The 26,438-nt window shown below is 35.4% G+C and overlaps 2 protein-coding genes across 7 annotated transcripts in view; both read right to left on the reverse strand.

Moving 5' to 3' along the window:
* Positions 1-7,772, reverse strand: part of F13B (coagulation factor XIII B chain) — a 33,188-nt gene extending 25,416 nt beyond the window's left edge. The window contains exons 1-4 of one of the 3 annotated variants that reach the window (XM_058700815.1): positions 7,485-7,772; positions 3,993-4,193; positions 2,506-2,691; positions 307-483 (exon numbers count right to left, since the gene is read on the reverse strand). In XM_058700815.1, the coding sequence (XP_058556798.1) occupies positions 307-483; positions 2,506-2,691; positions 3,993-4,193; positions 7,485-7,548 (628 nt within the window). In that variant the 5' untranslated portion in view covers positions 7,549-7,772. The remainder of the gene's footprint in view (positions 1-306; positions 484-2,505; positions 2,692-3,992; positions 4,194-7,484) is intronic. The other 2 variants (XM_058700814.1, XM_058700817.1) reach the window with 2 other exon arrangements.
* Positions 7,773-22,831: 15,059 nt separating this feature from the next.
* The window catches only part of ASPM (assembly factor for spindle microtubules), a 53,943-nt gene continuing 50,336 nt past the window's right edge, over positions 22,832-26,438 (reverse strand). For all 4 annotated transcript variants that reach the window (XM_058701767.1, XM_058701768.1, XM_058701769.1 and 1 more), the window contains one exon: positions 22,832-22,997. In XM_058701767.1, coding sequence (XP_058557750.1) covers positions 22,895-22,997 — 103 coding nt within the window. In that variant the 3' untranslated portion in view covers positions 22,832-22,894. The remainder of the gene's footprint in view (positions 22,998-26,438) is intronic.

Consider the following 26,438-nt stretch of genomic DNA (forward strand, 5'->3'; position numbering starts at 1 on the left):
TATCATTAGGCTTATGTTAATTTAATTATCTGAGCTAAAAGAAATTCTGCTATTTGAGAGCTTTATATTTATTTTTTAATTTTTTTTTTAATTATTTTTTTTTCCTGTGTGGAGGCTTGACTTTCAACAGACCTCAGCGAGGGAGCTACGTATGAAACCCCTGAGAGCTCTAACTGATCAAAGCCTATGATCGACATAATTAAAACCAGAAGCAATGAAACATAATCAGGGTGACAATTTATATACATTTCCATATAAGAGAAAGTTTTTAAATGAGACCAGATCATCTTTAAAATGAGAACGTACTGGTACATCTTGGTGTAAGAGACCATCCATATGTGCGACATTCTACCTCCTCTGCCTTCCTTCCTCCAGCTGTATAGTAGCCAGCAGTGCATTCGTATTGTACTCTGTCCTTCACCTGGAATGTTTTCTGCGTTGTGGAATAATTTCCATGATGTAATTCAGGGACCAAACATGTTTCTAAAAAAAAAATCAACGTTATTTATTTTATGAATTTTATCATTAAAACAATAATATTAAAAAGAAATCTCAAAATGTATTTTCACAAAATCTTGAGCATATTTGGTGGAATCATCTTTGGCAAAATTGAAAAACAGCCAGTTTGCCTTTGTCTCTTTATTCCCTTTTTTTTTTTAAATACACCTTGTGTGTTAATGTACCAGTCTTCTACTCTTTTTTCTAAAAAAAAAAAAAAATATTTTGAGAGAGAGAGACAGATCTGCACAGGCACAGGAGGGGCAGAGAGACAGAGACAGAGAGAGAGAGAGACACAGAGAGAATCCTAAGCACATTCTGTGCCATCAGCACAGAGCCTGATGCGGGGCTCAATCTCACCAACCATGAGATCATGACCTGAGCCAAAACCAAGAGCTGGTTGCTTAACCAACTGAGCCACCCAGGCACCCCCTCTATTCTTAAAATTCTACTCTAGTGTAGTTGAAAAAAGGCCACAATTCAACTAAAGGCTTGTTCAGTAACAATTTTTTGATTATGTGCCATCTGAGGATTTGTACAGTTTAAGCAACTGACAACATGTTAACAAAGTATGTCTATTCAAGTTACTGGATTATTTTAAGTGTATCCGATATGCATCTGCCAATCAAATCATGGGCATTATCTTGAATTCTTCTTTAATAAGGGAAATAGGAATTTACATATGTTGCAAGGAACAGGTTTAAGGTTTTTTAATTTTATTCCATTTCATTCTTTTCTTTATTAGTATAAAGTAGGAACTGCTTCCACCTTTTGGCTGTTGTGAAAAACTGCTGCTGGGACCCAACATTGGTGTAGACTGAGTTCCTGCTTTCAATTCCTTTGGGTATATACCTAGAAGTGGAATTACTGGATCGTATGATAATTCTATGTTTAACTTTTAGAGGAATTGTCACCAATCCACATGTCCATCAGTGGATAAATGGACAAACAAAATGCTATATATATATATATATATATATATATATATATATATATATATAAAATATTAGAATGTTATATATATACATATATACATATATATATAACAGAATATTATTCCATCATAAAAAGAAATTAACTCTGATACATGCTAAAACATAAATGAACCTTGAATACATTGTGCTAAGTGAAATAAGCCAGACACAAAAGAACAGTATTGCATGGCTCCTCTTATACAAAGTTTCTAAAATGAGGAAATAGAGACAGAAAATAGAAGTTACCAGGTACTGGGGTATGGTGGGGGGTGTAGGGGATTATTAAAGGTAGAGAGTTTCTCTTCGGTTTGATGAAAAAGTTTTGGAAACAGTGGTGATGGTGATGACAACATTGTGAATGTACATAATGCTACTGAATTGTACACTTAAAAACAGTTGAAATTGTAAAGTTCATGTGATGCGTATTTTGCCACAACTAAAAAACAAGATGAGGGCTGCCAACGGTTTGAGGGAAGAAAAAATGGATGAATAGGTGGAAAACAGGGGGCTCTTAGGCACTGAAACTATTCTGCATGACACCTTACTGGTAGATATGTATCCTTAGACACTGGACAAAACCCATAGCATGTGTAACACAAAGAATGAACCCTAATGTAAAGTATGAATTTGGTTATACATTGGCTCATCAATTGCAACAGATACGCCTCACTCAATGCAAGATGTTAATAATAGGGGAAACTGTATGTGGCCAAGGGCAGGAAAGGGTATATGGGAACTCTCTGTACTAGCTGATCAATATTTCTGCAAATCTAAAACTGCTCTAAAAATAAAAGTCTATTAATATCAAAACAAATAAGTAGGAGCTACTGGAGTAGGTATGTTTTAGGAGTTGAGAACCCCTGGGTTAGGAAAACACCTAGCACTTCAGAAAAACAATATAATACCAACTTCTTGCATTTGCAGACATGATGAAAAATAAATTCTATTAAATAAAAATGCCTATCAATATAAGAAAGTACTAGCCTCACTGTCCCTTTTCTTCGGTTTTAGGAAATGGTTCTTAAACACATACCATGTTCCTTCCTGCAGGTAGGTTGAGAAGACCATCCATCAGCAAGACATTGAACCACTTCTTCATCCTTCCCTCCAGTAGTTTTATATCCTGAATTACAACTATAACGCATGTTCTCTTGAATTTTGTACCATAATTTTACATCAGAGATGTAACCATTTGTCAGCTCGGGCTTAGTGCATTTTTCTATGGGAAAAAAAATTCTTTGTTTAACTTGGTGAACTTAAGTTTGTCTTTTACTTAGCTGTAAAAATAAGGCAAAGGTTTAATATTATTCTTGGAATTTATTTATTATTATTATTATTTTAATGTTTATGTATTTTTTAGAGGGAGACAGACAGAAAGAGGGTGAGCAGGGGAGGGGCAGAGAGAGAGGGAGACACAGAATCCAAAGCAGGCTCCAGGCTCTGAGCTGTCAGCACAGAGCCCGACACAAGGCTCAAACTCATGAAGAGTGAGATCATGACCTCAGCTGAAGTCAGATGCTTAACCAACTGAGCCACTCAGGTGCCCCTATTATTCTTGGAATTTAAAGAATGAAGAACAAATTTCACTCCCAAATTCCTTAATTTTGGAAATATCCTGCATGTTCTGTAACAAACTTCAAAAATCGATTCAACTTCATACTGACATTCTTTGTATTTATTAACTTCAAATTTTATAGTGACACCCACACCTATCACATCTACTTTTAGAAAATTTAACAGCGCTCTTCCACTAACTAATTGTCATTAATGGCAAGTAGAAGGAATTTCATTTGAATTTACTTCCTAATATTTTAAGTCCACTGTGTTTGACAATTTTTAACACTGTGTAACAAAAGCACATACCGACTTTCTAAATGAAAGAGATTCATCTAAAACCTCTACTCTGCAAAACAGAGCTTAGAGAATTCTTTGTTTGAGAGAGATCACCTGATCTGATGGAAGCTAATTAATAGTTTGACTATAGGGTAGCCTGGCATTAAATAATGAGACAGATCCATCAGATTTATTTTTCCTAAATTTGAACTCAAAATTCAGAAAACACATTTTTTAATGGATAGTATGGGAGAAGAAGTTGGCACACAAAGGAGGGATGAGTCTTTCAAAGGATAAAACACTACAGTAACAATCTTACTCTTCTTCCTATGGCCAGTGACAAGCATTTTTTTCTGGCTTCCTATGCACATTATCTGTGTAAGTGCCTCACTCCTTAAAGTAACTTATTTGTATCTCTGTTTCTGGCAGTATGATAACACCAATTTCAATAAATGTTTTTATTCTCTTCACAGGGTATTACTGAAAATAAAGACAATAGCATTTTAATAAGAAACATTATTTATGGAATTTCAGAATATGCTTTCATTTTGTAACAGAGACCCTGGACCAGTAATTTTGTTCTTAATCTACCAAAACTTTTCACCACCAGCCAGGTTTTATTGGACCCTTACAGACTACTCTCTTCACATATTATACATATTTTGTGGACACAGGCCACCAACTCACTGAAGCATCGTGGTTCTGGAGACCAGCCCTCTTGGGTACATGTGATTCGTTCCTCTTGTTTTCCAGTTGCAGTTGAATAACCAGCCAAGCAGGAAAATGACAATTTTTCATTTATTCTCATTGGAAAGTAATAGCTTTTAAAAGGATAGTAATATTGGGCAATCCTTCCATTTTCCACACTAGGAAAGCCACAGGGTTTCTCTGAAATGAGTAAATATCAAGATGAAAACTGAAAAACATACCTAAAACCATGAAACCAAATGGCAATACTTTTTTTTTGGGGGGGGGGGGAGGAGGAGGAGGGGAGGGACAGAGGGAGAGAATCCTAGGCAGGCTCCACGTTCAGGTGCGGGGCTCCATCCTACAACCATGAGATCATGACCTGAGCCGAAATCAAGAGTCAGATGCTTGACTGACGGAGCCACCCAGGCACCCCAACATTTCTAAATTCGAAATGTTTACAGCCACTTTAACTAGTACTTCTTTTTATTAACTAAAATTTTAAGGCACTTCTGTGACAATTTTTTCAATCAGAATTAATCTGCTTGTAATCCCAATACCCAACAGTAAGAAGAAAATTGGTTAGGCCACTTCCTCAGGGAAGCTTTCCCTAGCTTTGTAAAACAACACTCACTAACAGAAATATAATGCAAGCCACATATGTAATTTCAAAATCTCTAGTAGTCACGTTAACAAATGGAACAATTGAAGTTAATTTTAATAATAGGCATTATTTGACCCCTTCAAATATTAAAATTATTTTTCATTATTTTTTTTCCTACTAAGTCTGAACTTCAGTGCATATTTACACTTACAGCACATCCCAGTGTGGACTCACCACATTTCAATAGCTGTATGTGGCTAGTAGTCACTATCCTGGACAGCAGAGTTCTAGAATAGGTGAAGTTCTGCTTAGGATTTGCAAACGTACAGAATTTTTAAATGAATGGCTTTTTTTTAAATTTAGAATGAAAAAGACAACCCATTAAAAATAAATAAAAGATTTGAGCAAGAGATTTACAAAACAGGATATGTAAATGGTCACAGACCTAGTAAAAAGTACTCAACTATCTTTGGCGATATTAAAGCAAAATATGCACATACCATATTTAAAAAGCATTCATCCCTTATGAACATTGATGCAAACATTCTCAACAAAATAGCAGCAAAGAGAATTCAGCAGCGTATTAAAAGGACCAATGAGCATGTGGGCTTTATTCCTGGAATGCAAGGATCATTCAACATACAAAAATCCATCAATGTAATACACCACATCAACAACATGAAAGAAGAAAGAAAAAAAGTATTTATCTGTGCACCCAAAGACATTTTAGAGAATGTTCGTAGCAGCATTATTGGTGTAGTCCCAAACTGGAAACAATCCAAATGTCCATTCATGGTGGAAAAGTTAAACATATTTTAGACTATGCATTCAATGAAATGGTATATAGCAACACAAGTGGTGAATTCTGAATGGTGACTCTCACAAACATATTATTGAGTGACAGATGCCTGTCACACATAAGTAAATATTATATGTACTTACATAATATTTTTATCGAGGTATAATTGATATACAACATATTAGTTTTTGGCATACAGTATAATGATTACACATATATATTTGTATATATTGCAAAATGATCTCACAAGAAATATAGTTAACATCCATCACCACACAGGTACAAATTCTTTTCCTTGTGATGAGCACTTTCAAGATCTACTCTCTTAGCAACTTTAAAATATAAAATATAATATTATTAACACACATGTGAATATATATATGCCAGAGAAATTATAACAAAGAAATAGGGTGATTATATGGATAGCATTTATTTCAGAGTTATTTGTGGTTAGAAGCAAATTAGAGGTAACTATGTGTCCATCACTAGGAAGATGGATAAGTAAAATTTATGAAACACTATGTAGCAGTAGCAACAAAATAGATTGAGCAACATGGAAATGTTTAAATGATAGCAAGTAAAACAAACCAGTAAGGAGAGAAAATCTATGGCAAGCTTTTATGTGAATGTCAAGCACATACACAAAAGCAGACATAGTTCAGAAAGATGGTTACATATTTAAGAATATATCAAACACATTATAGTGGCTCTCAGTTTGACGCTAGGGGAAATGGAGTTTGGGATCAGGGATAAAGGGAAGAAATATATAAATAGAGCAAAAGTGGCACCTTTCATAGGCCAATGATGATTGCATGCTATGAAATCAGTTATTGCCTGTTAGGTTTCCAGTGGGGGTGACCATGAGACTGTGGTCCCTGTCTTCAGGCAGGTTATTTTTCTGTTTGCTTGGGAGAAAGAAGATTGTGACCATGTAAACATTAGGAAATTATCTAGAAAATGCAATGTCTTCATGATATAGATAATAGAGAACTGTATCAGCTGGCTTTTCTCTCTTTAGACAGAAAAATGAAACCAAAGGAAACTATTCCTAAAAAATAATTTTATTGTAGAATTAAATGTATCGAATAAAATGAATTCTATTTATTTCACTTTTACTGTTTTAATAGCAGACTTTTTTGGGGTACACAATTTGTAGTAAACTCTTCACCTAAAAGGCAATTATAATCTGTAAGATATTTTATTTCAACAAATTCCCTAAGGTGTTTATTTTAGAAAAGCCTTATTGCTGTGGTTTCCCATTTTGTATATTCACTCTGCTGACACCTAATGACCCGTCTGGTTTCTTATCCCTACAGCTTAATTATTTCTAAATAATCCACACTTGTACACTGCCTACCTCACATTCGCTAATTCACACACTGGAAAGTCTGGCGATGAAGATTTCTGAGTCAGGGAGTCAACAGATATTGGTTTGTCTGGACACTCTTGATTTGCAACCGTTGTCCCACATAATTATTAATAGAGCTCCCTCTCACTCTCAAAAGTATCCTTGTCTGTGTAATCAATTACATGGTCCTCCTGATCATAACTTAAAGATTTAAGCCAATAAATAAATTAGGGTAAAAATCAAAGGGTGAAGAGTCAAAAATCTTGATGATTTATGGCTTTTTTTTTCTTTTCAAATTTCCCACATTAACATCTCACTTTATGAACAGAGAATTAAATTTGTACAAGCTTTGCAGTGTTATGAATCAATTCAATTATGAAGTTAGAATTAAGATTAACATATGACTTCTAAATGGTGGTACTGTTAGCCTGAAAACCCTTTGAGGTATTTAGATCCTAATCTCCTATGCCCTAAAACCTAGAGATACAAAGCAGGATTTTGTTTTGTCTTGTTTTGTTTTTCTAAATACTACAAAATACTAAATACTACAAAAATACTTACTAGTTATGCCCAAAGGAAAAATAAATCTGCCTAACTATAACAAATTCTATTTATAAGAACTGTGCTTTTATAAAGTTGATACACAAAAATGAAAGACTATATTAAAAGTTCAAGTTAAGTGGATGTTAGAATTTCCCTTCATGGTTTTTAGGGAATAAGAGTATTAAAAATTCAATTTACCTTCTGCATAGAGTTCTCCTGAGATGATTAATACGATGATAAAAGCCAAGTCTTTCGACCTCATCTTCAGTGGTGTGCCCCAGAAAGATTGTAACAATTGTAAAGCACTAGGGACTCCTCATTAAGTACACAATACTTTGCCTGAAGAAAAAGTTAATTATTTACAACATCTGTCTAAGTCTCTTTGTAACAAGACATATCTTTCATTTAAACCATTTTTGGAATAATGTTAAAATAACACAACTATGTTAATTGACAGAATTTTTGGTGCCAGAGTCCAATAAGGGCGTGATCACCTATAAGGGCAACAAGAGCGGCAGCATAAATAATTAACTCAGACTGCATAAAAAACAAGGTAAATTTTCAACTTCAATTCTCTATTGTAAGTCCATGGAGTAAAGTTCACCTGTGGCCATTGATTTCTCTACCACCATTGATCAAAAGGAGAGATGAACTTAGAAACATGAGATAATGATACCTGATGTAAAAATACAGTGCTGTCTAGGTTGCACTGCTGGAAGAGAAAAATGACCTTAATTGTGTCAAGCAATGATATCATAATATTATAGTAAGATCTAATGTTTAGAGTGTTTGTATTCTGTGGCAGGTGATGGAATTAGCACTGTGCTATATTATCATTCATTGATAAAAAATGTTTGGTGTGACCACTATGTACGGGTCATGTTCTAATCTTGGGTATATAGCAGTGAAAAAAAAAAGATTAAAATTATAGTCTTCATGGAGTTTACATTTTCATGGGTTTTAATCTAAATAACAAAGTAAGATGGGGAGATAAGAGCTGTTATTATTTTAATTTATGTAACTTTTTATTAAAATATATTAAGGGAAAACGCACACAAATAATCAGAGCACAGAACATGAATTCTCACCAACTGAACCCATTTCAAAATAAGAAATAGAAAATACCAGCACCTCAGAAGTCACTAAATATGCCCATCCCGATATGAAACACTACTTTTTTTAAAGAAATCACATTGTTTGTTTGTTTGTTTATTTATTTAATATAATTTATTGTCAAATTGGCTAACATACAGTGCGTAAAGCGTGCTCTTGGTTTTGGGGGTAGATACCCGTGGTTCTTAGCTTATATACAACACCCAGTGCTCCCAACAAGTGCCCTCCTCAAATGCCCATCACCCATTTTCCCCTCTCCACCACCCCCCTATCAACCCTCAGATTGTTCTCTGTACTTAACAGTCTCTTATGGTTTGCCTCCCTCCCTCTCTTTTTGTAACTATTTGAAATACTATTTTGACTTTTACCAGTGTGGATCAGTTTTGCCTGGTTTTACACTACATAAATGGAATCATGGAGTGTTTTTTTTTTTTTTTATGTCTAGCTTCTTTTGTTTAATATTTTGCTTATGAGATTCATCTTGTGCTGTAGATAGTTCCTTCTCTGTATAGTATTCTATTCTGTTAATATGCCACAAATTATCTATCCATTCTACCATTCATGGGCATTTTGAGTGACTTTTAGTTTAGGGATATACCTCTGCTTATTTTCAAAGTTTTTTCTTTTTTTTTTTTAATTTGAAAATTTTCAAACATTCTCACCTGGATCTACCATTAACATTATATTACACTTCCAAAATCACATATTTATTCACCTATTCATCCATTTTTCAATTCATTTCAAAGCAAATTGCAGATATCTGTGCATGCCCCTCTACTTAAGCAGATATATCATTAACTAAAGCTCAGTATTTTTTACAGATTATTCTTTTCATATGAAATTTATAAAGAAATGTGCAACTGTTAAAAGTAACCTGTGTGGGTCTTGAACAGTGCATTCACCTGTATACCTCAGACCACTGTCAATCACCATCACCCAGAAAATTCCCTCAGACTCCTTTCCAGGTAGTCCTCACCTTCACTCCTGTTATAGGTAACCACTGTTCTGATCTTTCCACCAATTGTATTACTTGTCTGTTCTAGAACCTCATATCCATGGAAAACACAAGGACTCTTTTTCTGTAAGGCTTCTTTCATTGAGCATAATGTTTGGCATTTATCCATGTGGTTGTGGTACCAGCATTTCATCCTTTTTTATGGCTCAATTTAATAAAAGAATACTTTCATAGAAAGTATTGAAGTTGGTTTGTCAAAGACCACAAAGCTAGTGATAGATCCAGGCTTCGAAGTTCTTTTTTTTTTTTTTTTTCAACGTTTTTAATTTATTTTTGGGACAGAGAGAGACAGAGCATGAACGGGGGAGGGGCAGAGAGAGAGGGAGACACAGAATCTGAAACAGGCTCCAGGCTCCGAGCCATCAGCCCAGAGCCCGACGCGGGGCTCGAACCCATGGACCGTGAGATCGTGACCTGGCTGAAGTCGGACGCTTAACCGACTGTGCCACCCAGGCGCCCCTCGAAGTTCTTTTTTAAAAAGTAAAATATATGTTATCAAAATTAAGTATCTAAATTTCTAATCAATTAAAAGTTGCCAGCATCTACTAATTTCAGTAAATGTAGTAAGTGTATTACATCTAAAAATTAAACTAAATGAGGGAGTATATTTAGTGTTTCAAAAATTAAAAGTCTGGAAGAATCCTTTTATTCCAAGTAAGAACAAAGCTAAACAACATAATTTTAAAGGTCTTATGTTCTGAAATAATATATTTACATGGTGCTAACTTCAAAGGGTACAAAGTGAAAACTCTCCATCCCACACTTGTTCCTCAGTCACCCACTTCTCCTCTGTAGAAGGTAAATAATGCCCTCAATACCTTTTGCATTTTTCTGGAGTTATCTTCTGTGTAAACAAGCAAATATATATCTTCTAGCTCATTACTTTTTCACTTAGTGTATATTGGAGATCACTCCATAGCAATGCCCAAGTGACTTCCTTATTTGTTTCTGGATCAGTTTTCTAGTATATGGATGTATAAATTAAATTATTATTGGATAATGAAGTTGTCCACCATGTTTCATCATTGCTAGAATTTCTGCAATGTTTAGTACTACACGTGTCACATGTCCCCAGCTTGGCTCATTTTTCTATTGAAGTGTTGGTCTTTTTGCTGTGGACTTGTATGCACTTTTTATATATTTGAAAAAATGGATTTAGTCTGTGATTTTGAGTTATACATTTTTCTCCTTGATGCACTATTTATCTTTTAAATTGTCACAGTGGATTTTGCAAATTAATCTTTTCCTTGAAGATTACAGGATTTATGTTATTGTTAGAATTACTACAACTTTTTTTTTTTATTATTGCTATAGTATCTTACAATACTCCTTTGGCTAACTTTTTTTTTTAATGTTTATGTATTCATTTTGAGAGTGAGAGAGAGAGAATGGGGGAGGGGTAGAGAGAGAGAGAGAGAGAGAGAGGGAGAAAGAGAATCCCAAGCAGGCTCTGTGCTTTCAGAGCAGAGCCTGATGCAAGGCTTGATCTCATGAACTGTGAGAACATGACCTGAGTCAAAATCAAGAATCAGAAGCTTAACCTACTCAGCCACTCAAGTGCCCTCCCTTGTTTAATTTTTAATCAATGAATATAAAATAAATCTTCATGGACATGTCAACCTTATTTTTTCCCAGATAGTTGCCATGCTATCCAATTATTTATCAAATAGTTCATGTATTTTGCCTCTGATCTGCATTTCCACCTTTCTCATATGCTAAATAATCTTATATGTTTTGGCATTTAAACTAGCCATGTTTTTTTTTAGTCCTATCCCGTTAGCTACCCTAGCTATAAAATATATGTGAACGTTTAATAATTAATGTAGGCCTCACACTTAAGTTTCCCTTTTCAGAAATTTCCTGTCTAGTTTTGCTTGCTTATTTACTGTTGATGTACTACAGGTTTGGAGTGAAGACTTTGGAGTCACTCAGCTCTGATTTATAATCTCAATATCCAGATTGTGGCTTTGGAAAATGAGAACTCATTCACCCCTACATGTCTACATTTCTAAAATAATGGTAAAAATAGTAGCTATCCCAAGCATGTTGTGGAAATTCTGCTGAGAATAATTTAGTACTCCACAGTTTGATGATCCTAAAAAAGTTGCATTAAACATTGTCTTAGAAACAAAATCTTGGGATGCCTGGGTGGCTCAGTCAGTTAAGTGACCAACTTTGGCTCAGGTCATGATCTCAAGGTTTGTGGATTCGAGCCCCACGTCAGGCTCTGGGCTGACAGCTTCGAGCCTGGAGCTTGCTTTGGATTCTCTGTCTCCCTCTCTCCCTGTCCCTCACACTCTGTCTCTGTCTGCCTCAAAAATAAACATTAAAAAATATTAAAAAGAAAAAAAACAAAATCCTAAGTCAAATTTCATAAATACAGTCCAATGAAGTATATCCCAATTCTGGGGGAGAAAAAAGGGTAATAATGCCTTTAGTGGAAATATCAAAAGATAATAAAAGATGAAATTATAAATATGTCATTCTAATTCTCTTTCCTTCTTTCTTCCTTCATTATCTCTAAACCTTATCTGTCAATAATAAAAATCTAAAATCTATTTCCTATAGGTTTTCAATATAACAGTTCCTTTTTAATTATATAACTGAGTATATTCTATGGGCTATATACTTGCTTGACAAAATATCATTTCCACTCAACATTTTTTCAAAGTTGGCACTTTAGGGATAAACAATGAAAAGTTTGGCTCACTTCTCTTATTTGTATCTCCTGTAAAGTTTGTTTAATGCATGCCAAAGTACACTTCCAAAACTTTAGGACACTATGGCTCTTGTACCGACCTAGATTTTACCCAGTAGATACATGCTCAGAAAAAAATAGATGTGAACAGTGAATATCATAAAGCAGAAGCCACATTTATGTTGATTCTGCCATTTTGCCTGGTTTGAATAATCCTGGAAGCACAAGCTTTACTAAACTGCTGCAGAAGAATCAGAAACTCTTGTTTCTAACTTCATAATGTCAAGGGACAGGTTATGGAGTATTTACTGTTGACAGCAATGACAGTAAATGTGGTATGGTCCTGACCTCAGCATTGTGCTGGTGTCTTCCTGATTCAGCTTCAAGATCATGACCAAAACAGCACATGCCCAGGCCAGTTTTGTTGTGTGCTACTAGGAGTAGTAGGAGCATATAGACATCATCAAAAAGTCTATCATACTTCTAATTGGAGTTTCAGCATAAAACTGATGGAAATTAAAGGAAAGGGGAAAATCTCAGTAAGAGAAAAAAAAAAAAACAAAAAAAAACACGTTACTTCCAAACAAGCAATAATAGGACTGTTGAAATGAAAAAACAGGGAGAAAGCAGAAATAACAATCTTTAATATGTTAAATGAAAATAACTGCCATAAATGAAAATAACTGGGGCGTCTGGGTGGCTCAGTCAAAGCGTCTGACTTTGGCTCAGGTCATGGTCTCATGGCTTGTGGGTTCGAGCCCCGCATCGGGCTCTGTGCTGACAGCTCAGAGCCTGGAGCCTGCTTCGGATTCTGTGTCTCCCTCTCTTCTCTCTGCCCCTCCCCCACTCACACTCACTCTCTCTCCCTTTCAAAAAATAAATAAATATTAAAAAGAAAAATAAAATAACTGCCAACCTAGAATGCTCTAACTACTAAAAATATTTTTAAAAATAAAAGAAGTATTCAAATGAATTAAAACGTAAAGAGTAAGTCAGCAGTAGAACTCTACCAAAGAACTGCTAAATGGAGTGCTGTAGACTAAAGGAAAATGAAACATGAATTCAAATGCATGGCATCAATAATGCAAAGCCAGGAGTGAAGAAATGAACTCAAGCCGTGTTGTATGTTTTTAGAACTTTCAAGAAAGTTGCAGAAGTAATATGCCTACTTAATTATCATTAGTCAAGGTTCAGGATTAAAATTTCAAGGTTTGGGGTGCCTGGATGGCTCAGTCGGTTAAGTGTCCAACTTCAGCTCAGGTCATGATCTGGCAGTTCAGGAGTTCAAGCCCGGTGTTGGGCTCTGTGCTGACAACTTGACACCAGAAGCCTGTTTTGGATTCTGTGTTTCCCTCTCTTTCTGCCCCTCCCCCACTTGAGCTCGCTCTGTCTCTCTCTCTCTCTCTCTCTCAAAAATAAATAAACATTAAAAATTTGTTTTAAAAAATTCTAGGTTAAAGAATAATGGTTAAAAAAATATTTTTTTTAATGTTTTTGTTTATTTTGAGAGACAGAGCAGGAGCGGGGGAGGAACAGTGAAAGAGGGAGACACAGAATCCGAAGCAGGCTCCAGGCTCTGAGCTGTCAGCACAGATCCCGACGCGGGGCTCGAACCCACAAACTGTGAGATCACGACCTGAGCTGAAGTCGGACACTCAACTGACTGAGCCACCCAGGCGCCCCAAAGAATGAGGTTTTAAAAATGTGCAACTAATAAATTAAAGGGTTAAAGTAATCACAAAAAGTTACACATGATTGTCATAAATAAAGACAAGGAAGTAAAAAGGAAGGAACAAAAATTGGTTGGTCAGATTTCGGCTTATGGCCACGATGGAGCAACAGGAACTGGATACACCCTCCACCTGAAACAACTTAAAAAAAAAGAAGATAAAATTTAAGAAACGATAGTTTTTAAGACATTAGAGATTAGGCAATGAGATGAACCCAAAAAACACCCCACAGCCTGAGAGTTTCTTGCCACACTGTAGAGTACGGTGGTCTTCCCAAGGTGAGGAGATGGAATTGTGAGTTATGAAACCAAAGCAGGTAGGGGGTCAGAGTGCAAAGTACAGGAGAGAAGAGAGCTGCGTAGACAGAGATCTGCAGAGGGTCCACTTTAGGTTTTTAGCTGAGTACTGACTAGAACATCTGAGAGAAAAACATGAGAGGCCAAGGAAGGTACCACCCGAGAAGATTAAAGGGAGGAATTCCTGGAATCCACTTGGGGGTTGGGGATAATTCCTGCTCTCATGAGTCAGAGTGGAACACTTCATGATTTACATGGCATTCATAGTGTTCTCGGGTTTTTACCTCAGTAGCAGAGAAAAACTGTTCCTGCCTAACAAAGCTTATAGCAAGACCAGAAAGGATCAGTTTTCAAGTAAAGTAACTGAATTCCAGAACAAGCTCAAAAGTATTTATAGGAGTACAGAATTATCCAGCATGCAAAATAGGTAAAATTCACAATGTCCCCAAAGGAGAGGATGGGGAGGAAAGAAAACACTATTTGAAGAAATAATAGCTGAACATCTTCCAAATTTGGTGGAAACTATAAGATCATAGATCAAAGATAGTCAAACACTAAGAACAATAAACATAAATAAAATCACAGTAAGGCACGATATAATGAAATTGCTTAAACCTAGTGATAGAAAAATTTTAAAGCGCTCAGAAAAGAAAAAACAGCCCAGAGGAACAAAAACAAGAAGAGAGCAGACTTTTTGTCAGGAACATTGCCAGCCAGAAAACAATGGAAGCAACATTTTTAAAGTATACAAAAATTAGAAGAAAGAAAACCTGCATCCTAGAACTCTATACGTAGTAAAATACTTTTTAAAAATGAGAGCCAAAAATAAAGACTTTTTCAGATATATATATTAGCTGAAATTTTCACTAACAGACCTGTACTATGAACCATATTAAAGGAATTCCTTCAGATTAAATAAAATGATACCAGATGGAAATGTGGTATTCAGTCTACATAAAGACTGAAGAGCACTTCAAAATAGCACCTATGTGAGCAACTTTAAAGATTTTTAGATTATCTAAATCTTTTAAGAGATATATGATGGTTAAAAGCAAAAGTGATGAAAATTATACTTTATTATGGGTTTATAACATGCTAAGAGTAAAATATTGACAATAGCACAAAGGTTGGAAAGGCAGAAATATAATATATTAGAAGATCTTTATACTATATATGAAGTGTTATAATACCACTTACAAATGGACTGTGATGTACATACCACTTACAAATGGACTGTGATTTACTAGAAACCTGAAAGTAACATAACAAAGAGTTATAGGTAATAGCCAACAAGGTAGATAAGTTGGAATCATAAAAAACAAAACAATATATAAAAAACAAAAAAGCAAGTATTTAATCCAAAACAGGTCAGAAAATAAGAAAAACGTTTTAGTGGAGAAAGCAGATAGGATGAATAAACAGGAAGAGGATAGATTTAAACTCAGCCATATCGATAATCACATTAACTGTAAAAAGTCTAAACATCTCAAGTAAAGGTAGACATTGGCAGATTAGATTAAAATACAATGACCCAACTATATGAACTCAACAAGAAACCCATCCTACACAAATATACAAATAGGTTAAAGAGTAAAATATGGATATATATACAATATGTAGAGGGTTTATGGTGGCCCGGAAAAGATGTGTCTATATTGTAATCTCTGGAGTCTTTTTTTCCAAAAAGGGTCTCTGCAGATGTAATTACATTGAAGAGTCTTGAGATCATTCTGGATCATCACAGAGGCCCTAAATCCAAGGACAAATGTCCTTATAAGAGTGAGGCAGAGGGAAATTACACAGAAGAGAAGGCCACGTAACCACAAAGGCAGAGATTACAATGATGGGGTCAGAAGCCAAGGAATATCTGGGGCCAACAGAAAAGTGGAAGAAGCAAGGAACAGATTTTCTCCCAGAACCCTCAAGAGAGAGCACAGCCTTGCCAACACCTTGGTTTCAGATGAATGGTTTCCCAAACTGTGAAAGAATACATTGTTGTTGTTTTAATTCAACAAGTTTGTGTGAATTGTTACAGAATTATGAAATCAATACACATGTTAACAATGATCAAAAGAGAACTGGAGTATGGAACAATGTAAAGATAATTAATGCCAATAAATTTAAAATGGTTAAAATGGTAAATTTTATGTGTATTTTACCATAATTAAATATTTGTAACATGTAAAAGAGAGAGAGAGAGAGAGAGAGAGAGAGAGAGAGAACAGGAATTGCTGTATTAAGTCAAATAAAATGGATTTTAGAACAAAGAATATTACTGAGAATAAAGAAGTTCATTCTACAATTATAGAGTGATCAATTTATCAAGACAACATAGTCCTAAAGATCTCCTCAATTAATAAAGAGCTTGAAAATACATGTAATTTAATCAGTTTTGGTTTTTGGTTCAAGGGGAAATAGAAAAATCCACATTTAAAGTCCAAGGTTTTAATAGCCAACTCTCAATAACTGACACAAGTAGACAGAAAAACAGTAAGTATACAAAAGCCTTGAACAACACTATCACCTAATTTGACTTACCTGATATTTGTGGCACACTCTACATGATAGCAGGACATTTATTCACGTGAACATGAAATATTTGTGAAACAGACCATATTCTGGGCCATAAACCAAGTCTCAATCAACCTAACGGAAGCCAAATCATAAAAAATACTAGAATTGGATTAAGTTACAATGACATCTAGAAAATCTGCAAGAATTTGCTGTCTAAACACATATGTAAATAATCCATGGGTCAAACAAGAGATCAAAAGAGAAAGCATTTTGAACTAAATGAAAATGAAAAATATATCAAAACTTGTGGGATGCAGCTAAAGCAATACTTAGAGGTAAATCTATAGCAATGCCTACTTATTAGAAAAAAAAGGATTTCAAAACGACTTAGCATATACTTTGAGAATTAGAAAATGAAGACCAAATGAAATTCCAAGTAAACAGAAGAAATGAATTAATAAATGATCTAAATTTCATATGAAGATGGGAAGAACCTAGAATAGTGAAATCAACTTTGAAAAAGAACAAAGTTGGAGGACGTACACTGCTTGATTTCAAGCTTTATTATAAAGCTACAGTAATCAACACAGCATGATACTGGCATAAAAATTTAACAGATTGGTGGAAAAGAAGAGATTTCAGAAAGAGACCAATACTTATATGGTCAACTGATTTTTGACAAATGTGCAAAAGCAATTCAGTGGAGAAAGCATAGTCTTTTCTAGAAGTCAGCCTGGAACAACTGGTTGTCCATATGTAAAAAAATAAGCTTTGATCCATACTTTGTAACATATACAAATTAATTTGAAATGGCTCAAAAAATATACAACAAACTAAAATGACACAAGTTCTAGAAGAAAAGCGTAATAGAAAATCTTTGTAACCTTGGGTTGAGTAATGAGTTTTTAGATGCAATACCGTGAGTATAATGAATGAAAGAAAAAAATTGGTAAGTTAGGTTTCATCAAATAAGAAGCTCTGCTTTTCAAAAGGCACGGTTATGAGAACGAAAAGACAAGTAACAGACAAGGAGAAAATATTTGCAAGTCACTTATCTGATAAAGGACTACTATCCAGAATATTTAAAGAATTCTCAAAACTTACTAAGAAAACAACCCAGTTTTTAAAAATTGACAAAGACTTGAACAGGCTTGTCATCAGACATATGGATGGGAAAAGAACACTTGAAAAGATGTTTAACATCATTAGTATTAGAGAAATGTAAACACAATGATATAACACTACTCATCTATACAGAAATTTTAAGATTATGTTTGACCATAACAAGTATTCTTGAGGATGTTACCAATGTATAAATATGCAAAGAAACATATTGGGTAGACACACCATATTGATTCACACTCTTAGAGCAGGGGTCTCGTTGAAACTTATAATGGACAAATAAACCAGGAGGGGAAAAGATTTGAAAGGCTGGCTAAGTCAACTAAGTGAACTTGTTCACACATTCAATATGATATAAAGAGCAAAGAGAAGACTCTACTGGAAAGGCCTCTATGACCAGGAGGTGAAAATGAGAATGAAAAGTAATGGATGGAGTTACACCACTTTTTGTTTTTTGCTCCTCACAAAATTTTCTTCTATCTTGACTGACCCAGTTGCCTCAAGACTGGCCCTGTACTGCTGTGTACCAGTACAGCACAGTATCAGTGCACAAGACACAACATTCATACCATTAATTTTGACAGTACATGCTCCTAAGGGAATGTCAGAGCCATCACAACTTTATGTGGCCAAATGAGGGGTATATGCAGTCCTATTACTAAGCAGCAAGGACAGGCCTATAATTCTTTGTCAAATCTAACACACATCCCTGGGAATAGGGCAAAGGGTAGGCCATGGAAAGACTGATGTTACTGTTTGCTTTAGGAGTAATTAGTAAAGCTGAGCCAGGGGAGGAAGGAATGGGTTAAACAGTCTGCAATAAAAGAAACAGGAGATACGGCAAATAGAGGGTTTGACCTGAAAATAATACTCTTAGCTGTCTCTCTCAGCTCCAGTGCTAACGGCTAAGGCTAGAATACACTTGACTCTTTTCCCAGAGAGGAAAAACTGGACTCAAACTGATTTAGGAGTCTGCCCAGTCTCCACTTGGGTAAACTAGTGATGTGATGCAATACTCTCAGTGATTTGAATACCAGTATCTGTCTGGAGCCACCTTTTGGCTCACCATTTGTGGTCAAATTTCCTTGATTGGTTTTCAGGTAACCTGAAGTTAAGAGTATCCCCAACTTGCACAATATGGAAGTTGTTAAAGAGCAAACATCTGCATGTTCATAGTGAGACTATGAATCAAGATGAGTTTTCCCTGCGAAAGCTGCCTGGGTACGATGGGGAGCAGATTGCTACAACTTACCATTAACTCAGCACTTACCTTAGAGCAAATGTGAACACAAATGTAATGAAAAAGTCCTTTTATGAAAATGGCAATGGAATTTATTTATTTTTAAATGTTTATTTTTGAGAGAAAGAGAGAGATAACGAGCAAAGGCGGAGCAGAGAAAGGCAAGGAGAGAGAATCCCAAGCAGGCTCTGTTCTGTTAGCACAGAGCCATGTGGGACTTGAACTCATGAACTGTGAGATCACGACCTGAGCCAAAATCAAGAGTTGGACACTTAACAGAATGAACCACCAGGCATCCCTGGAATTTAGATAGCCTCGAAGAGAAAGTACCAATAGAAGGAAGACACTGAACAGCACTGTGAACAATTCGTCAGTAACACCGTGGAAGTAAATATGTTATTGGATTACTCTTTTAATGCACCTTGATAAAGATCAACTGCGAAGACTGACAGCAAGAAGAATTTATTCTAAATATTCAAAAAATGTTCAGCAGGTATGAAACAATGATGCTTTGGCAAAGCAAGGGCAAAGTTTAGATCAAATTTCATTTTGTACTCATTTAGATCATAATTTAAAAAAATACCACTTTCACAAACAAACAAGTTATCTGCAGTAATAATAGAATATTATTCATAGACTAAAACTATGGCCTAAAACCTGTTTCTGAAATAGGCATCTATAATTTTTTTAGGTAAAAAAGTCCTTAATTTATATAAGGTTCAGAAGCTACTTTAAGTGATCCTCCATAAACATTTCGTAAAATAAGCAAGTTTTTAGAATATTTCCTTCTTCCTTTACATGGGTTGGAAGTTTGTACACACACTCAAAAACAAACATGCTCTCAAATATTAGTTGGAAATAAATATTTCTCTCCACTATTTTTAATTCTGGTAAGTTATAAGCAAAGTTTTTTCATTGGAATTCTCCCTCTTTATTGAAAACAGAAAGACAGATTATCACTCTTTCTTTACACCAAGAATCAATGGCTACTTGAACAATACACAAATTAAAAACCAAGCCTATTAGATGGGCACTTGGCTGACTCAGTTGGTAGAGCATACCACTCTTGATCTTGGAGTCGTGAGTTTAGGCCCCTCTACCCATGTTGAGGGTAGAGTTTACTTAAAAAAATAAATAGGGGATGCCTGAATAGCTCAATTGGTTAAGCGTCCAACTTCGGCACCGGTCATGATCTCACAGTTAGTTAGTTCCAGGCCCTCATCGGGCTCTGTGCTGACATCTCAGAGCCTGGAGCCTGTTTCAGATTCTGTGTCTCCCTCTCTCTCCCGGCCCCTCCCAGGTGCTCTCTCTCTCTTTCTCAATGGTAAATAATTAAAAAAAATTTTTTTAAATAAATAAATAAGCAAGCAAGACTATTAGTAAAATGTAGCTATTAGCAACAAGCAATCCAAAAGATAGTATTTTCTTAATCAGTAAAGATTTTTAAACATACTAGGCTTTCATTGCTATAAGCAAAAATTAGAAGCTCTAAAGACAATAAATGTGGAAAAAAGTCACCTACCTATTGAGAAAAATTCAACAATTCTGAATACAGAATGCATACTGTGAATTTCTTCCTCTTAAGCATGAAGCCGAAGTATAATAGGAATAACAAGCTGTGCTAGGAATATGTAGATAAAATTTCCAAGGATCTAAAGCATGGATTTTATTTGTAAAAATCATAGCTATGTAACAATATATTTATCTATCATTTAAAACTAAATTTAAAAAATGACACAGTATGGTTATAATGACATCTACTGGACATTTGGGTTAATTACGGTTAACAGGAAGGTTAATTTGAAATTCACCTAACTTCACCATTAATAATAAACTCATGTGAACTAAAATTAGATTGCAGTGAATACATTTATTTTCCTTCTTTAAATTTTTTTTTTTTCAACATTTTTTATTTATTTTTGGGACAGAGAGAGACAGAGCATGAATGGGGGAGGGGCAGAGAGAGAGGGAGACACAGAATCGGAAACAGGCTCCAGGCTCCGAGCCATCAGCCCAGAGCCCGACGCGGGGCTCGAACTCACGGACCGCGAGATCGTGACCTGGCTGAAGTCGGACGCTTAACCGACTGCGCCACCCAGGCGCCCCTTTCCTTCTTTAATATAATGTACTAGCTCTGTAGAAAAGAGCTACTTCTGAAGTAATAGGCTTCATTTCTTCTCAACCAGTCCTCCCAACCAATATACAATGACATACGACACAGACATGCAAGCCTTTTAGCTTTTAGGTCTTAGAATCATGATATGGATTTATCACATAAATTTGGGAGAAATACTCTTAATATAAATATAGGATATTACATAAAATTTTAAAAGATTAGTTTGAATTTCAACAACGGAAAAATTTTTAACACGTGGAAGTCATCTTACATGTATTAACTTCATAGAAATATTTCTGGTGCAAATACTTTTTGGTTAAAACCATCTTAAAGGAAATTAATACCAATAAACATTGTATCCTAGCCTAATTTACTAAGGTAAATAGATTTCTGGGGTGCCTGGGTGGCTCAGTTTGTTGAGTGTCTGACTTCAGCTGGGGTCATGATCTCAGTCTGTGAATTGAGCCCCGCGTCGGGCTCTGTGCTGACAGCTCAGAGCCTGGAGCCTGATGCAGATTCTGTGTCTCCTTCTCTCTCTCTGCCCCTCTCCTGCTCATGCTCTGTCTCTCTCTGTCTCAAAAATAAGTAAAAACATTAAAAAAAATAGATTTCTTATACTACAATTCCTTTAAATGAAAGAAAAAAACCCCAGAGCATTTGGGAGAGTCAACAAAAATCATGTTTGAAAAATACTGAGTACTAAGAATTCCTAGAACACTTTATTGGGAGAAAAAAAATAGCAAAGAAATATCACAAATTCTAGAGTTAACTTCAATATATTCTTTGATATACCACAATGGTCTTCAGAGCTATCCTAACCAAATCTCAGCCAATTTCAGATTAATTAGGTGTAATCCTTATTCTAACAAATTAGAAAACTAAGTAGTTAAGTGGTCTCTGCATTTTTAGCTACTACTGATTCATTTAAAAGTTAAAAACTTTTATGGCTTCCATATATGGACACATTTTGGGACACTATCAGATTTCAAACAGACACTGGAATTAGGCTTTGGTGGCCCTGAAGCCACACTGGGTTAGTATTGGTAATAGTGACCCAAAACTGTTGAAAATACCAAATTAGGTTTTAACACCTAATCATTATCAGGTCTATGTATATGACTAGGTGACAAGTTTCTCTTGTAAGCAACATCATACTCTTTCCAGGTCAAATTAGAACTCCAATCAGTTCAAAGGTAAGGGTTTTTAGTATATACAAGGGCAGGTGGAGTTTAATTTCCCTAGAGGAGCTCCCCTGCCTGTCTGGATGGTCCAGTCAGTCAAGGAAACAAATGGAGATGTCGTCTGGGGGCATTTGTGAGATTATTTTATCCCCTTGTCACTTCTAAGTGTGTTGGCAGAATCTCGTATTTTCAAAACTTGTTTTAGAAAAATGCTTCAATTAATCTATAAAATGAGAGTAATAAAGCTATTCTTTTCCCTTCTGGAATATGATTATATTCAGACTAATATAATATTTTAAGGTAACAGACACGAATAAGTGTTATAATCATTTCATGAGATAGTGGTTTCTCACAATCATAAAGCCATAAAATAGCAAAAGAAACAACAGTTTAGTTATTGTTTTATATATATATATATATATACATATATATATGTATATATATATATATATATATATACATTTTAATTTTAATACAAAATTGGATTTTAGAAGTTGTACAAAAGAAAGCAAAAACACTCTACACATGCATGATTAGCTTTAATAGTTCTCTTTACTGTACATACTGAAAATGTTTACATTTACTAGTAAGGAATGCCAAGCGTGTCCATCACCATTTGAATAGCTTGTAGGGGATTTGTGATTTCTTCCATGTTATCTCTTCTCAAAACCCAATCTGGTTTAAGTCTGAAAAGAATAAAAATCTTGCATTAACAAAGTTCTTCTCTTCAAGGGGTTACCTTCACTGTTTTGTCTGAACTAAAATGTGGCTACTCCTGAGCACATTGCTTCCCTTTTAACAGGTGAGAGGGCTTCATATTATTCCCGTTTACTATTTTCAGGCATTTCTTGTCATCCTTCTTCCTTTGAAGTTTATGCTGTTTAGCTCACCACTGCCTCTGGGTCATCTGTCAACCTCCGGTGTTTTGTTCTTTGTAAACCTGGTTCTTGATCTTCTCTCAACTTTTGCCACCATTCTTAGTAACTTCAACATTCATGCAGCCCAAAAGCCAACAACCTCTTCTGTCAGTTTTTGCCCCCTTTCCTTCTGTTCTACATTAACCAACCCTTTTCTACGAGATCACATAAGAGCCTTTGTCATCCCCAGAAAGTACCCCACCACTGACATCTCAATTTGAGGCTGCCATTCTCCCACCACTTCTGATCTTATCCATGTCTTTTGATTTAATACGTTTACTGCACATATTCTTCCACCCTAAGATCTCTGATTCACTGACCTCAACATGTACCCATCATCCATCCATCCATCCATCCATCCATCCAAATGCTGATCTCACTTCCCTCCTTGTCTAGCTTAGGGCCATCAATATAATCCCCTTAGCAAATTTCATTAATGCTATTGTTCTCTATTAAATTCAAATGGAAGGTTCTATTTGGATTCCAAATTGAATTCAAATATCTGCCTTCTCCATTCCTGTACAGCTGAATAGGAAGAAAAGAAAAATTGCAGAAGCAGGCTGACTGATTTTATGTCAATAATTACAAAGTTAAATGGGTGCTTGAAATTGCCGAGTATGCTTCCTCTTTCTCCAAGATAACCATTTTATTCCTTTCTTCTTTTCAAATGTCCCTTCCATACATACCCTCCCTGGTCTGCTTTTGAGCTAATGTTTATAATCTCATACTTCATTAAGAAAATAGCATTCGTCAGAGGGGAGCTCATACATCTTTCTCACATAAATCCCTACTATGATATGCATTTCCATCTTCTTATTCTTTCCTGTTAAAAATCCAAATATCTATCAATTGTTAAGTGGTCAAAGTGTGGTATAGCCATACAATGGAATAGTACTCTGTGATAAAAGGAAATGAAATTTTAATTTATGCATCAACATAAGTAAACCTCAAAAACAGTAAGCTAAAAAAAGAATCCAGTCACAAAAAGCTATATACTGTATGATTCCATCTGGGTAACCATATAAAAAAGGCAAAACTAAAAGTACTGAAATAAGATTAGTAGTTGCCTGAATCTAGGGGCTAAAAGGAGACAATTGATTACAAAGAGGCACAAGGTAACTTGGGTGTGATGGAAATATTTTATCTCAGTTGGTAGTGGTTTCACAACTGTACACGTTTGTCAAAAGTCACTGAATTGCATACATATATAAAGGGTGCATGTATACACTGCTGGTAAATTCTACCTAAAAAAAGTGACTATATTGAAAAAAAGGGGAAGCTAGTTATTCATTCATGTTAATTACAGTTTTAAAAACATAATTAGTATTAAAACTTACCAATTCCTTAAGTAGAAATCATATATAGAAATGGTCCTCATTAATAAGTTTCAAGCAAGTGCTATTTTTATGCTATATTGTGAAATATGCAATCAAAATTTCAATTTGCAACTATTACACAGTTTGTTATAATGAGTAATTATAAAGCAAACTGCTAATGTTAACCCAGGTCAAAAAATAGTGCATTGTCAACACTGTAGGATTTATGCCTGGCAGGGAAGTGCTGAGTCACAGAAATGGAGACAGGCAGAAAAGGAAGGAAGGAAGGAAGGAAGGAAGGAAGGAAGGAAGGAAGGAAGGAAGGAAGGAAGGAAGGAAGGAAGGAAATAAAACATCATGAGTTAATTTAGTTCATCAAAACCAATTAAATCTTTTATTAATAAGGTAAACTCAGAAAATGCTAACTTGATTATTTTAAAATAAAATTTTAATGTTGCTTCAATAAAATGTAAAAGTCATAGCTGAAGTTCTAATGTTATAAATTCTGGGTCATAAATAAATTCATAAATAATAATAAACTTGTCCCTTAAATCAGTATTATAATTCCAGTTTAGACCTTCTAACAGAAGAATGTTCCTACAGTTCTCTCTAACAGAAGACCGAATTTTGTCATAAAAAATTCAACAAATATTACACTTAAAAAGGATGAATTTTACTGTATGTAAACTGTATCCCAATAAACTTGACTTTACAAACTATGTAGTAGCATGGTTAAATTACTACCTAAGTTTCTAAATGCTGATTCTATGCTCCTGAACTTTTAGCAACACAGAGCAGTAACAGACTTTGCAGCCTGGCACTGGTCTGGGGGTCACACTTATTAGAGTAGCACAAAAAGGTGTGAGGTGATTCAGGTTTGTTTTAGTGACAAGAATCATATTTAGATGGTCTTGTGTACCAGGAGACACAATATCGGGTGGTCTTATCTTTTTGTGATGTTGAGATTCATCAATGGATTTGACTACTGCCACAGACATCGATTTAATTCATCTAAAGCTTTTATCAAACATGCATGTTCATGGCCCAGAGCACACCTATTATTTCATGAGGGGCTACAAAATAATAATAGTTTCATATACCTTCTGCATTTATTAAACAGAATTTTTTTTTTTTTTTTTTTTTTTAATTTATTTTTGGGACAGACAGAGACAGAGCATGAACGGGGGAGGGGCAGAGAGAGAGGGAGACGCAGAATCGGAAACAGGCTCCAGGCTCTGAGCCATCAGCCCAGAGCCTGACGCGGGGCTCGAACTCACGGACCGCGAGATCGTGACCTGGCTGAAGTCAGACGCTTAACCGACTGCGCCACCCAGGCGCCCCAAACAGAATTTTTTTTATAGAAAACTTTTCTACAACAACCATTTGGTTACCTAAGATATAGTATGTATAAAAAAAAAAAATGGGAAAGACTTGACTCCGTCCTTTTACCCGTAGTAAGTATCATGAGTGGTTTCTCTAGCATCCTTCAAGGGTAAGCAATGAGTTTTTTCTTTAGTATCATTATAGACTCATAAATTTTTCATCTGATGTGTTGCACTTGTTTGCAGTCCTCATGACTCTGTGTCACTGCCTCACCACTGGCTTCCATCTTGTTGAGTCCAAGGGGCAAGTTTCACACCTCATCTAACAGCCTCTTAGCAGCAAGCTGAAGGGCTGATGTGCCGCCAGTCTGGAACAGCGTCTATCCAGTCAGCAATTCCTGTCCAGAGCTGTTGGCTGGTTCTTTCTCTTGTCTCAATTCTGGAGAAATTGGGGTTACTCTGAGGGTCAGTTTGGGGCATTCTTTTCTAGGTATTCTCTTCCCCTGAGGTGATCACGTTCATTGCGATGGTCTTGAATGCTACCTAATGATTCCTGAATCTAATGATTACCT

This window comes from Neofelis nebulosa, chromosome 15 (genome assembly GCF_028018385.1).
Source record: "Neofelis nebulosa isolate mNeoNeb1 chromosome 15, mNeoNeb1.pri, whole genome shotgun sequence".
In the NCBI taxonomy this organism is placed as follows: Eukaryota; Metazoa; Chordata; class Mammalia; order Carnivora; family Felidae; genus Neofelis; species Neofelis nebulosa.